Source organism: Callorhinus ursinus, unplaced genomic scaffold (genome assembly GCF_003265705.2).
Source record: "Callorhinus ursinus isolate GAN/ISIS: 27379988/994484 unplaced genomic scaffold, GSC_fseal_2.0 scaffold25, whole genome shotgun sequence".
In the NCBI taxonomy this organism is placed as follows: domain Eukaryota; kingdom Metazoa; phylum Chordata; class Mammalia; order Carnivora; family Otariidae; genus Callorhinus; species Callorhinus ursinus.
Window position 1 is genome coordinate 24,484,872 of NW_027397087.1, and position 15,021 is coordinate 24,499,892.

A 15,021-nucleotide genomic window follows, 5' to 3' on the forward strand; every position below is an offset into this window, starting at 1 on the left:
AATTCAAAATAGTTTCAATAGATTAAAAAATGACTTCAAAGTAGTTTATTAGTAGGAAAGAAGTGCTGTTTCTAATGATTCTTCTCTTTGTTTCTCTGTTTTTCTGCCTCTGTATGGATAATAAAGATTATAATCTTCAAACTAAACAGTCTGTGTTTGTAATTTTATCAGCTAAAATCAAATTTTATATATAATGTTTTAATGAGGTCCTGTACTGCCTCAACTAAATCAGCGGTGCTGTAGAATCTATAAATTTTTTTCAGTTTCAAGTTTCAGTGATATCTTCATATATTAACTGGAGAGTAAAATGTTGTGGATCACTAAATGTTCTGACTAGTGCATCTCTTAGATCCTTTTAATTCTTCCCAGACCTTTTCATCTGAGGAAAGAGTTCAGTAAATATTTTCAGCAAGTTCCCAAGGTCTCCCTATCTCATTACATTAAATCTCCAAACTTTGCTTCATTTCTTCCAAAGAGCTCACAGAGCTCAATCCACACAATCAGTTACTCTCACTTGCAAACTTGTATGTAATTGTGAAGTATGCAATGGTTGGTGGGTATACCAGTCTTTCCCTCTGACTTTGGTAATTTGTAGAATTTTTCCTTTTTCCATTTATTGCAGGTGACCCATTAATTCAGCTCATTATCTTCTTTTCTTCTCTTTTCATTTATTCTCTTCTCTTTTCTTTTTTCAGCTCTATTTCCATGTTTAGAGCAAGCTTCTCAAATTTCTGCCTACCAGATAGTTAGGCACTGCTGGCCCATATATGCAGGCTAATTTGGTAAACATTATTTTGCACAGTTTCAGGCAGGCAGAATTTGGTTAGGACTATGTGTTGGGTGGCAGGATCTTTCCACAGGGGAGTAAAATCAATTTTTGGAAGCATTCAAGTGATTTGATTAAGGATTTCTGGTTTCTTAGTGGGAAAATTGAGACTAGAACCCCAACCTAATCTTATTCTGTAAATTCAGTAACTATTTATTGAGCGATATTTTTCCACTGAAGGGAGAAGGATGTTATTTTTTTTTTTTTAGCTTTTTGGAAAAGACAGTCGGTATAAATATAACACTTTGAATAGAAGCATACACAAAGATTGAAGAGAGTACAAAAGTGGGAGTGATTATTAGCTCTATCGTGAGAAGGAGGAAGCAAGGTAAGGAAATGCTTCATGGAAGAGGGCTTTGAGGAATAGATAAGAGTTTCCTAAACAGGTAAAGCAGGAGTGGGGGATATGGAGGAGAGGGGGAGGATATTTTGAGACAGAAGGAATAGTAGGTGCCAAGGCAGGTAGATCCTGGAACAGTATATTTTTTCTGGAGGTCTACAAGTAGTTTGAGAAGTTCTGTCAAGTGTAGGTAGGGGCAGGCAGTAGGATGGTGGGAACGGGTGGTGCGAAATGACTCTGGAGATTCTCAATTTTAAAGAGCTCTATTTGCCAAGCTAAGGACTTGGGAATTCATTGTGAAGATGTTGGAAGATCCTTGAAGGATTTTAAGCAACTTAGTGGCTCAATCAGTTTCTTTTCTTTTTGTTAAAGATTTTATTTATTTGATAGAGAGAGAGAGAGGCAGGCAGAAGGAGAGGAAGAAGCAGACTCCCCACTGAGCAGAGAGCCTGATGCGGGGCTAGATGCCAGGACCCTGGAATCATGACCTGAGCTGAAGTCAGATGCTTAACTGACTGAGCCACCCAGGCAGCCCTCAATCAGTTTCTACCGTACTCTGATAGTGGTTCAATGTTACACCGGATGGTTGGAGTAGAAGCATAGAAAGCAGGAAACTGTATGTAATTCAGGTGCGAGATCTCTCCCACCCCTATAATCTACCAGTGTTCCCATAAATACAACTTCATGGCACCTGTCCTCTCAGTCACACCCCTTTCTGCTCTGGGCTTCCTGCCTTTGATTTGTGGTCTGCCTACTGCCTGCCCTGCCATCATGATAGTGACTATTCTGATTTGTTTTTTAATCTCTCTCCTCATTACTCTCCACCCAACCATTTCCAAACCTGATATCTTAGTAGATGGCCTTACCTCATGTTTCCCAGAGAAATCAAGGTCGTTCAATGAGCAAGCCCTTGACTTGCCCCCTGAAGCCAATAAATTTTGTTCATTTGTGAAATCCCTTCCTCCCTCTCCTCATTTGTTTCAGTGAAAGAAATAGCTCTTCTATCCAAGGCTAATTCTTCCATCTGAGCTTTGAATCCCATTTCCTCTGCCTCCATAGAGCATCCCTGTATTTCCATTATCTTTCGTTTCTCTTTTTCTGCTGCTCTCTCCCCTTCAGCATACAGAAAGGATTCAAGTCTTCCCTTCCTTGACTCCATATCCTACTAAATATATGTCTATCTTTCTTTTTCTATTTACTACCATTTTCTTGAAAAAGTACCGGTCCTTGTCTAAGTACATTGTTCAATCCATTCTAAACCAGGACTTCCCAACTGGAATATTATTGGCATTTGGGGCCAGATAATTCTTTGTGGTAGGGGCTGTCCTGTGCATTACAGGATGGTTAGCAATGTCTGTGGCCTCTAAACATCAGATATCAGCAACATCTTCCCAGTTATAACAACCAAAAATATCGGGACATTGTTAAATAATCCCGGGGGGTCATAATCAACCCTGTTGAGAACCTCTGTTCTAAAATGTACAAGAGTTGCTGAAACTGCTCTTGTTTACAGATTTTCTTATTGCCAAACTAGTGGACATTTCTTATGCTTGATCACCCACTTTATCACTGAAACTTTTTTCTCATTTGACCTGTTACCTATTTCTTTGGGTTTTTCTCCCTTTGCTCTGGCCCATCCTTATCCTTCTGTGACTTCTCTTCATTCTTCAACTCAAAATATCAGCCTTCCTCAGGTATCTGTCTCCTTTCATTTATATTCTGGGTGGCCTCATCAAAATTATTGCTTCAGCTATCACAAGTTAATCCCTGTCTTCACCCCAGACCTCCCCTGAGATCCAAACCCATTTATCCATCACCTTACTGAAATCTCCACTTCGGCTAAATGTTGGACACCTCAAACTCAACTTGCCCAATAAAGAAGTAATCATTTCCTTTTGACCTCCTCCTTCATCCCATCCCAACCAAAAGCCCCAAACCCAAAAAGTGTCTTTTTCCTGAATGGTACTTCCACCCAACCACTCACCGTAAATCTGGAAGCCTCTGCCATTCTCCTTCTCCTTTACTCCCTATACCCAGTTAGTTATTTAATCTTCTTGTATCTGTCCCTTCCTTCTCATTCTCATTTTCACTACTCTCATCACTTTTTACCTGCCATTCCAACTGGTCTTCATCCCTCTGTTTTTGCCCCTTTCCAATCCACCCCCTACTCCCTTATATAATGCTGTCTCTAATAGTCAATCTGATTGTTACTTCTCTGGTTGATTTCCCTTTGTGGCTTCCCATAGTTTTAAGTATAAAAGAGCTCAAACTCCTCATCCTAGCAAAAACAACCATACTTAATCAATTTCTATCTACTTTTCTTCCTTCATCTCTTAATAGTCTTTCTGCATGACACATTCAGTAGATCCTACTAGAGAATTTGCTTCATGCTGTTTCTGTACCTTAGCATGTATTGATCTTTCTGCCTGGAATGTCCTATTTGCTTCATTTAACTGTCTTTATTTATGTTGCAAAATTTAGTTTAAACATCACTTCCTCTTGGTTTGACTATGGTGTTCCATCTTTGTGTTCTCAGAGCACTCTTACGCCATCCTGTCCTTTCCACATTATAGTGTAAATATAGATTTTTTTTCTGGGTCTTGGAAAACATTGCAAGTAATGTGCCAATAGTGCACAATGTCTACTTGAAACTAAAGATAATAAAGACCTGGACTGGTGCAGAGTATTGAGAGGAATGGGTCCATTTTCAATATTTGAGATATTACAGAGACAGAATTAGAAAGACTGATTGATTAGAGATAGAGAGTGAGGAAGAGAGAATAGTCAAAGATGACCTTTGGGTTTCTAGTTAGTTAAGTTGGTCCCCTTGACTGAGACAGGAAAGACTGAAATGGATAGTGTGTAAATACAATATACCCACATTTATTTATTTCAACATGATGTGCTGGAGATGCCTGTGGGACATTAAAGTGGAAATACACATCCAGCAAAATAGCCATATGGGTCTAGATCAGTCAGCACTGTCCAATAGAAATGTAATGTGAGCTACAAATGTAACTTTAAAGTTTATAGTAGTTATATTTTAAAAAGTAAAAAAACCCAGGTAAATTAACCTTAGTAGTATATTTTATTTAACCCCAGCATTTCTCAACTGTACTATTAACATTTTTGGCCAGGGAATTCTTTGTTGTGGAGGGCTGTCCTGTGTATTGTAGGATGTTTAACAGCATCCTTGGCTTCTTGTTAGTAGACGTCAGTAGCCATCCTTCCCTCAAGTTGTGAAAACCAAAAATGTCTCCAGATATTGCTAAATAACCCTAAGTAGGGGCACAAAATTGTGCCTTCTTGAGAACCACTGATTTACCCCAATATATCCAAAATATCATGTAAACATGTAGAGTATTAAAAATTATTCAATTTTTACAAAATTTTTTATATTGTATCTTTGAATTGGATAGATACTTTTCACTTACAGCACTTCTCAATTTGTACTAGCCACATTTCAAGTGCTCAATAGCTACACGTGGCTTGTGTCTACCTTTTTTTTTAAAGATTGTACTAGCCACATTTCAAGTGCTCAATAGCTACATGTGGCTTGTGTCTACATTTTTTTTAAAAGATTTTATTTATTTAACAGAGAGAGACACAGTGAGAGAGGGAACACAAATAGGGGGAGTGGGAGAGGGAGAAGCAGGCTTCCCACCCAGCAGGAAGCCCGATGTGGGACTTGATCCTGGGACCCTGGGACCATGACCTGAGCCAAAGGTGGATGCCCAATGACTGAGCCACCCAGGCACCCTGTGTCTACCTTTTTGAAGAGCACAGGTCAAGAGCTTGAGGAAAATGGTTAGGTCTGGAAATACAGTTCTGGAAATACATGGCATTGAGAAGTCATGAGTCGTTAACAATTGAAACCATGGCAGTAGATAAGCTACTTCAGACAGAATTTTCTATTTAGAGCCAGAAAATAGGAGGACTGAGAAAAATTTCTGCAAAGCTCTTCCCGTTTTCCCAATCTGCAATCCTTTCTTGTTTGTTATTATTATTTTAAAATATTTTCTTCACAGAATGGAGAACATGAGTGAAAAGAAAGCATATTGAGAAAGGTTGATGACAAAGGAAGGGAATTAATGTTTATTGAACATTTAATTGGTAATGTTCAAAGCATTTTATAAACTGTCTTAATCTCACAAGAACCCTTTGAGGTAAATAATGTTATTTCAATTTATAGAGAAGGAAATTTTTTTTTTGGTTTAAGATACGATTTTATTTCTTTTTTAAATGGAGGTGTAATTGACATTTTTGGGGAAAGATTTATAAAGGCTTAATAAATCAGACTGCTGTTAATTGGCATCATCCGGATTTGAAAGGAAGTCTGTCTGACTGATTCCAAAGCCTACATTCTCCTTGCCTACATCTTCCTAATGCACATAATGAAGCATTTGCTATCTACTGATTTTCATAAAATAATTAAGAAGGCGTATGTATGTGTTCCCATAAAACATCTATGGATGCTGGAGAAAAAAAAGAAGGCGTATGTAATTGTCCAGTCATTTCTCAGGATATCTATTACCACTTTTGATGTGATTCTGGAGGCAAATTCACTTTAAGAGAGGGGTGCTATGATCTTTATGTCATTAGCGAGTATGATTTGGCTATCATTTTTCTTGTGAAAGACAGTAAACCGTGATGTTTTTGTTTAATATTAAGTATAATCAATGATTCTGTGGTTAGCTGTACTTTCTAAGTTATGAAAATATTAGCCAAGAAATAGTATTTTGCTTAAATGTGAAAGACAATCATGAAGGAAAACAAAATAATGAGCTTTATGAAATCGTTCGGCTTCGTTAATAGACTTGATAAAGCGAGTACAAAGGGGGAGGGCTGGGGAAGAGAGGGCGGGACATTGAGAAACAAGAATCTGAGCAGGCGCAGAAACAGATATTAATGGAGGCGTGAATGCTACTGCGCTCTCACTTTCCGAACTGTCGTAAAGACCTTGAGTGTCGTGCTCGCTCGGTAGAGGAGGGATTGGTTAGGCGGCGGCAGGAGAACAGCAGCAGTGGCGGCGACGGTGGGAGGTGTTGGGTCTCCGCAGCACAGAAACGCCCGCAGCTTCGGGGGAGGAGTTCTTGTGGGGTCGAATCAGGCATTCTGAACCCAAGCCGGGTGAACTGGGCCGAACCAGGCGCTGCCGCTCGTACGGTTTGGTGGCGGTGACAGACGCAGCTCTTGACTATAGGGGCCTATTAGGCCGAGATCTGAGGCGCAGATCACTGGCTCTCGACGCATCCTCTTCCCCTCTTCCATCTCCTGTCTTCCTTCCTGGGTCAGTGATTCCCGGACCCTGGGAAGAGGGAAGCTGATGATTAAGGTGAGAGGACTAGGGGGGAGGGGATCGATTGGAAGCCGCGCGTGCGCGCAACGGGGGAGGGGCCGGCCTGGAGGGGAGAAAGAGGAAGGGCTGCGGCCGCGGAAGGCTGGGGTCGGCGACCGGCCGGTTATTGCTGGCTCCATAGTGACTTAGGGTCTGGGTCTCCGCAGTAGAATTAATTGTGTTTGAGCAAAGCATTCGTCTACAGACACACCCACACCCCACAGTAAGGGAGTGTGGGTGAGGGGATTTCTTTCCCTCTTTGGACTCTCCCTGGAGTCTAGGAAGGGGGCTGAGGACTGAGGCGTGGGAGTGCGATTTGACAATGGAGTGATGAAGGTAACCCGCACCCGGCGTGTTGGAGGGCGCTAAGTCAGCCCTGACGGTTAGGGAGTTGCCTTCTTATGTGATCAAGGAAACGTCCGCGGAACAGCAGAAATACAGACGCGTCAGATTTTTGTGTAGAGTTGGTTTGTTGGTCATTAAAAAAGAAACTCGATATTTTAATTTTGTCTTTAGATAATTTCTCAGAGTCAGTGGCAAAGCTGTAGTGGAAATGTCCTGTACTGTAGAAATAGAGGTTGTCACGATAGTTTTTAAATAGGTTATAATAGATCTTTACAGATACTTCTTAACGCAAATCTCAGTTTTAGTGCTTAAAAAATACCAGGAAGTATAGGGTATTCATTTAATTTGCTCATGTTTGTAGTGTGAGGCGACTCCATTGTATTGTGTGCTTTCCTGTTTCTTGATTTATGTGGAGTATGAATTTGGAACTCTCTGGAGTGGTAAGATGCCAGCTGACATAGGCTTCATTTTATAGTTCTTTTAGCTTTTGAACCTGACTTAATCCAAACTTTATTTCACCTGGTATTTTTATGTTTAATTTTCTTGTTTTAGGGACCTCTTCAACCAAAAAGAACAGCCTGGGGAAGAGATAAGCTAAGGTTCCATTTCCTTTCCCATTTGTGTGTGTGTGTTTTATTGCTTTCAAATGTTAGGATGTGATTTCGATATTACACAGAAGTTCTGTAATACTAGTTTTGTTTAGTTTTATTATGGTGAAGATCTACATTTTGATAGTTTGTTACTACTGTATGTTTTTTAGTAAAATTTTTCATGTCAATATAAACTATGTTGCTTTTCATACTAAACAGTAGTCTTTGGTTGCCTTTGTGAGACAAAATGGGATGAGAAAGAAGCCCTCTTACTCTGAAAAGAATCTTTAATTTTTTTTTTTAAAGCCTTGAATTATTTTACTTTTGTCCACCTCTTGTCATTTAACCTTGGACAAATGACATCTTTCTCCTGCTCACTTGTTTGCCGTCTAAGATTCAGAGTAGTCTAAAAAACTGGTGAGGGTTTTTGTGAATTAGTCTGAACAATATTGTAGGAAAAACTGGGAAGAATAGAGGCTCTCCTTGTTTACAGGGGTGCTGCATCTTATATGTGTGGCTCTTTCTGTTACTTTTTTCCTTTTGGTGTCTGTTGGTCACTAGCATGTTCTTTCACTGGAGTTGGTTTTTGAAGAAAGATGTCATGAAAATAATTTTATTTTGGTGAAAAGTGTATTACAGTGGAGGTTACACCTTGACAAATTTCATTTCAGTACTTTATTTCTACAGATAATTGAGAAATAGCTATACTGACGTTTAAATAAGAGAATAAATATTTACATGTTTAGAGCAAAGGAGTGGTCAGCAGATAATCCTAAATAGTTGTTTTCATTATAAAATTTAAAGGATTAAAATTGATTGAATCAAGCTAATTAGATTTTTAAGACATTTTATTATTTTGCCAAAATAATAACAATTTCCCCCTCTGAGCGAGGGCTTCAATATGAAGAAAAGAAGTGACAGTATGGGTGACATCCTGTGGAAGAGTCTCTGGTTTGGAGTTCTGAATTTTAGATCTAGCTTTGCTTGCTATTCGTTAGATTTGTGACTTTATTGATAACCATTCTTAGCTTCAGATCTCTCTCAATTGTTAAATGAGAAATGTAGGATGGTTTTCTAGTTTTCTCTAGATCCCAAATTCAGTGGCTTGTATTTTTGATTAGGAGCTTTTGGTACTTATTGGTGTGTTCATCATGATCCGATTCCCAGAAAGAAGTGCTATACTGAGTATAAATTCCTTCCTGTTTATATTAGGGGAGGGGGAAACTATGATAAAGCCGTGTTTGTTGTTCTAGATAATGCTTCTGTCCCATTATAGATATTATATATGATTTAATAGCTCTCATACTAAAAGAAGAAACTTGGTTTTACTTCTGGTAATGCTTTTTAAGTCATCCTGAATAATTTGTCTTCCAGAAACCTGTAATCGGTCAGTTAAAGTCCAGAATTGCATTTGAATGCCTTACACCTCTCTTCTTTCTTTCCTGCATCCCACTGATTCTTGGTAACAACTGGCCCAGGTTTCTACAGGTATTCAGTTCATATCATTACATGTGGAGTGGGCTACAGATGTTTATTTAAAAACATACTAAGTTGAGCTTACATTTTAAGTGGAGGTACTGCATTATTATTTAGTTACTTGGTATGTATTTATTGAATGTCTCATGTTCTCAGCATTGTTCTTGGTCTTCAGTGAGGAAGGCACTCTGTCTTCAGGGAGTGGACATTCTACTGGGGAAAACATAATAAACAGTAGTTTGAGGTAGTGCTGAATGCCATGAAGAAAATAGGACCATGTTATGATGAATGGAAGTCGAGCTCAACTGTGGATTAAATGGTTAGGGAGGGCCTAACTTCTTTTTAGAGGTGATAATTTGATTTGTGATCAGTGACTAGAAAGAATCAGCCATACTGGTAATCTGGAGGAATCTTGCAAACAAAGGGAACAGCAGATGCATTCGGTTGTGTTTGATTCTGGAGAATTTACAAATGTAAACTGGTTTGTGTGTTAGGCTTTTTCATAATTGCTGATAGACGATGTAAAAAGAAAGGTTAAAAATATTTTATGTATAGCAACCAAATACAATGTGTTGACCTTGTTTAAATCCTCACTCAAATCCATTGTAGAAAGTCATTTTTGAAACACTTTGGGGGAAATCTGAATGTGAATGGATAGTAGATGATATCAAGGAATTATTGTTAATTTTGTCAGGGATGATAATGATACTATGTTTATATAAGCATCCGTTGATGATTCTTGCCTGTATTGATCGTTGGTGATTGCAGAATGCTTATTTTCAAACTCTTCCATCTCCTCTGTCTTATAAGTAGGCCTTCTCTTGTATGGAAGAAGCATTCTTTTATCTATTACCAATATGGACTTATGTACTTCCTGTTTTATTCAATAGATTATAATCCGTTACTGCCTTTATTAATTTTAATGCTCAAATTGTCCCACATTTGTCCGGTGGGAGCCTTTCCACCATGGCTCCTGCGTCTTTTTGACATATATAATTTTTTATGAGTATTTCCTTTCTGGCACAGCAAGATGTTCCCACTCATCTTATATCTTTCCTATTTCAGTCTTAGAATCAGCTATTCTCTAAGGAGGCCTGGTTCCTTTTAGTGGGGAGTCCAATTTGCTTTTGAGTTATCTGTTTATATATAAAAAATAATCTCTTATTTCCTGGATCAGGACATCTGAGAAACTTAGATTTTGATAGTGGGTTTATATTTCTGTGGAGATTTTATTTATGAAGTAACTACATAAAATGTAGCAGTTCGTTATATTTACCATAAAACAACTATTTTATTCTATTTCTTCCAAATAAGTTCTGATTTGATCTTAATTATGATCAAATGAAATAGAAAAAATAAAATGTTATTTTACTTTGTGTTACATTGTGTATGTAAAAGGTTTAACCACTTAACTGTTAAATATGATGTAAGATTTACATACTTAATTGTTTTTTTTTTTTTCATACTTAATTGTTTTTAACCAAGTCATCAGACTTTCTGGTCTGGAGGAAATTGTTGCTTTTTAAAAAAACTAACTTTTTAAATGAAATTTTTTATTATGATGTAGAATAATATTTCATATATGAGTAGAAACTCACAAGCACATTATTCCAGAAAGTTACTGTTACACCTTGGTATGTTTCACAGCCATTCTCTCACCCAGTGCAGCATGGGTATTTGCTTTATTTATTTATCTTTTAAACCTCACTTGTATTTTTCCAGACAGTATTTTTGTTTTTGTTTTTTGTTTTTTTTTTTTAAACAAGCTCTGGCAGGTTTTGTGTGATTTGCTTTTTACCAGTTTGTTCTGGCATGCTCCTAATGATTTCAGTCACCTGGATCAATGATAGCCAGTGTGCATTCTCTGTAGTATTTTCCTCATGCTGTACCCAGTTCAGTATTATTGACACTGTAGCGATGCACACCAGTTTTGGCCAACATGGCATAGTATTCTATTTTAGATTTCCTCAGGGCTGGGCAGTTGGCGAGGATAACCAGTTTTGCTTTGCCATATCTGATCATTTTCAGAGTCTGCTTGTACTCCAGCATGTACTTTACACTTTTCGTAATGAGTTGGGAGTCTAGAGTTGATTGACTCCAGAGACTTTCGTCTTCCTTGATGCCACCATCTTCCTGCCTTAGGTGCAGGATGGCCCCAACCAAGAGCAGCCACCAAGGTCCCAGACAATATTTTGAATGGTATTTAACCAGTTAATTTTTGAAACAGTTAATATGTATGTGGTTTTTAAAGTCGGTTCCACAAAGGCTTATAATGAAAAACAACAGTCTGTGCTATTCCTCCTCTCCCCTAGTTCCAGTTCCTAAGTGGAAACACTTTCAGCTCTTAAATTTTTTTTTCCTGGTATTTACTTTCATATTTCTAAATAGTATGCTTATGTGTCTGCTTAGCTACTTTTGATGTCAGTTTTTTTTTATATTTAATTTTTAAAGATAAAAGCAATACAAATGGAACCAAATTCACAACGTATGAAGGGTGTACAGGGAAAAAATAAGTTTTCTTGCCATCCCTGTCTTCCTGTTGCCCAGTTCTTTTCCCTGGAGATATATCTCCTCTTAGTATTTTACATGTATCCAGAGCAGCAGTTCTCAGAGTGTGGTCTCTGGACTCTTGAGGGGGTCTTCAGAAGGTCAGCTGGGTTGAAACTGTTTGATAGTAATACTAAGTTCTTTACTACTTAACTATGTTGTTATTTGCATTGATAGCAAACACAGTGATGGGCAAAATTGCTGGCCCTGCAATCCATATTAAGACAGTGGCTAAAACTGTACTAAGAGTCATCATATTTTTCATTACTACACATTGACAAAACCAGTTTCATTTAAGAATGTCCTTTACAAAGCAGTAAAATCTGTTAATTTTACTAATCTTGATCTTGAGTACATACCTTTTTAATATTTCATGTGATAAAATGAGAAGAATGTTATAAGGCACTTCTGCCCCATCCCAAATTATTCTTGTCTTGGAGAAAAATACTTGTGTGATTGAGTTGCAGGCTGAACTAGCAAACTTAGTTGCTTTTTACTTTTTTAATGGAACCATTTTTTTACTTGAAAGAATGACAAGCTATAGTTATTTAAACTTGAGTATTTGTATGTATTTTCTCAAAAATAAATGAAGTGAGCCTGTCACTTCAGGGAAAACAACTGATAGAAATTATTGCCGAGATAAAATTAAGGCTTTTAAGCAAAAATTAGAATTTTGGAAAACATATCTGCCACTATGAGCTTGGCAGCTTCTCAGGACCTTTTTGATGAAATTGATGGGGATATTAACAAATGTGATTTTTTTTTTTTGGCTATTGTATAATTAAATGTGTCAGTGTTTGGAAGATACGCATAACTTCGTGGACCAGCTTTTTTCATATGACCAGTGCATGATATTACAAAATCATGCTGTGTGTGAAAGATCTACTTAAGGGTAAGATAGATCAATAGGTTCTTAATGAAATGGTATGAAGTCTCGTAGATAAGGTATCAGATTCAACATTGCAAGTAAGCTTTACAATTATATTTATTAAGTTTTGGGTTAATATCAAAGAATAACACACCCACTATCTGAATATGTTATTAAAGACACTTCTCTTTTTTAACTACATATTTGTGTGAAGCTGGATTTCTTACTAGATTCAGTACAGAAGCAGATTTAAGAATCCATGTTTCTTCTGTTAAGACAGACATTAAAGAGATTAGCAAAATTGTGTAACAGTGTCATTTTTATTAACTTTTTTAAAAAATATATTCATAAATGTTACTTAATAGCATGTAATGGTTTTACTATTGCTGTTTTTAAAAAATCTTTAAGCATTTATCAGTTTTATTTTCTTACATTGTATTAATATAACCTACATATTTAAGGCTTTTGGGGGTTTCACTTAGTTTTAAGAGGATAAGGGGCTCACAAATCAAAAAGTTTGAGGATTGCTGTACAGTTATCTTTTGCAATATCTTTTGACCTCTTAAGGAAAAGGAGTCCACACTTCTTTTTTCACCCTTTCTCCTGATATAGTTGTGTCACAATTTTAGATTACTTTAATAATTCAGCTTGTATTTATTGAATACTATGAGTTTTCAGCTTTGGGGCACATGGTAATGATGAAAACAGACTAGGCTCTATTTGGGAAATTTTAAATTTTACAAATGGTGATTATGGAAATAACTGAGCTGGAAAGAGAAGATAGGGCATGGGGTTAGCTCTTTAAATATAAGGTGATTAGGGATGGTCTCAAGGACAAGAAACATTTGAGCACAGACAGAAAGGAAGCAAGTGAGAGATCCTTGTGGCTATCTGGGGGACAAGCATTCTGGGCAGATTAAATAGTAATAGCATACTTGGCCTGCTCAAGGAAAAGCCAAGAAGCTGTTGTGACTGGAGGGGAGTGGATGAGCAGAATGGTGATCTCTGAGGACAGAGGTAGCAAGGGCTTAGGTCCTTCAGTTTTAAGAAATATTCTTATAATAGCTTTCATTACTCCTTAGTCATTTTTTTTTCCTGTTTTCTTTTTGGAGTTGCTGTCAGTCAGATGATAAGATTCTGTTGCTATATCTTTGTTGCTATTAGATCCTCTGTTGTGTGTGTGTGAGAGAGAGAGAGAATTGAAAGTTTTTTTCATTTAGTGGGAATTGCAAGGAAATTTGAGATAAAGTTATTTGTGTAATTTACCGTGTTTAAACAAAATATGAACTTTTGCTTTTGATAAATACCAGGAGCAAGTTACATTATTGATACAAAAATGGGCTCTCTTTCCAACTTTTAGTGGTAAAATCATGTTGTTTATTTTAAAATACTCTTTTTTTTTTTTTTAAGAGAGAGAGAGTACTCGCAAGTGAGCACCTCTTGGGAGGAGTGGAGAGGGCAGAGGGAAAGGGAGAGAGAATCCCAAGCAGGCTCCATGCCTAGTGTGGAGCCCGACACAGGGCTTGATCTCACGACCTTGATCATGACTTGAGCTGAAATCAAAAGTGGGTATTTAACCGACTGAGCTACGCAGGTGCCCCAAAATCATGTTTAAATATGTGAAAAAATACATGTGTAAATAGGTTTGTAAATAGGTTTACTTTACAAAGTCTAAGTCGGCTTTGACCACTGTTTTTTTATTTTATTTTATTTATTTTATTTTTTTAAAGATTATTTATTTATTTATTTGATAGAGACACAGCGAGAGAGGGAACACAAGCAGGGAGAGTGGGAGAGGGAGAAGCAGGCCTCCTACCGAGCAGGGAGCCTGATGCAGGGCTCGATCCCAGGACCCTGGGATCATGACCTGAGCCGAAGGCAGACGCTTAACGACTGAGCCACCCAGGTGCCCCACAACTCTGTTTTTTTAATACAAAGTAGTCATTAGCTGAAGAAAATCATGTCATGTAAGATTTGTATTACATCTACAGAATGACTATTATCATGGATTTGATTGTATTTTCTGTGAAATCACATTTCTTTAAAGAACTCTATGTAGTATGAGATAAAACTGACCATTTTATGGAATATTATGCAGCTGTAAAAAAGAATGAGAGCCTGCTACTCGCAAGAACATGGATGGATCTAGAGGATATTATGCTAATTGAAATAGTCATGAAAGACAGATACCATATGATCTCACTTATACGTGGAATCTAAAAACCAAAAGAAACAAATAAACAAAAAGCAGAATCAGAGCTATAAATTGATGGTTGCCAGAGGGGAGGGAAGGGACAAAATGGGTGAAGGGGAGTGGGAGATACAGGTTTCCAGTTATGGAATGAATAAGTTACAGGAATAAAAGGTACAGCATAGGGAACGTAGTCCGTGGTATTGTAATAGCATTGTATGGTGGCAGATGGTAGCTTCACTTGTGGTGAGCATAACATGTAGAGAGATTAAATCACTATGTTGTACACCTGAAACTAATGTTACATTGTGTCAACTATACTTAAATTAAAAAAATTTTTTTGATAATAAAATGAAAAAGGGAGGAATAGGTCAGACACAGACTGCTTTACCTATATACATCTGGGAGAATATAGAGAATTTTGATTGTTTAAAATAAACAAATCATCTGTTTTCATAACCACCTTCCTGTCTGCCATTCCTCTGATGTGCTTTTATGCT

General features: G+C 37.4%; 1 protein-coding gene and 1 pseudogene across 10 annotated transcripts in view; both read left to right on the plus strand.

The window, feature by feature from the left end:
- LOC112832848 (ATP synthase peripheral stalk subunit d, mitochondrial pseudogene) overlaps nucleotides 1-15,021 on the plus strand; it is a 407,341-nt pseudogene that overhangs the window by 192,074 nt on the left and 200,246 nt on the right.
- Nucleotides 1-15,021, plus strand: part of RNF111 (ring finger protein 111) — a 121,891-nt gene that overhangs the window by 25,938 nt on the left and 80,932 nt on the right. For 5 of the 10 annotated variants that reach the window (XM_025883569.2, XM_025883572.2, XM_025883573.2 and 2 more), the window contains exon 1: nucleotides 7,427-7,448. The exons of 1 other annotated variant lie outside the window; for it this stretch is intronic. Coding sequence is in view for 2 of the 9 variants with exons in the window: in XM_025883570.2 (XP_025739355.2) it covers nucleotides 6,493-6,501; nucleotides 7,402-7,448 (56 nt within the window). In the remaining 7 variants the exon portion in view is untranslated. Of the gene's footprint in view, nucleotides 1-6,088; nucleotides 6,502-6,587; nucleotides 6,841-7,401; nucleotides 7,449-15,021 lie in introns of those variants that run through there. 4 more of the 10 variants (XM_025883570.2, XM_025883574.2, XM_025883577.2 and 1 more) reach the window with 4 other exon arrangements.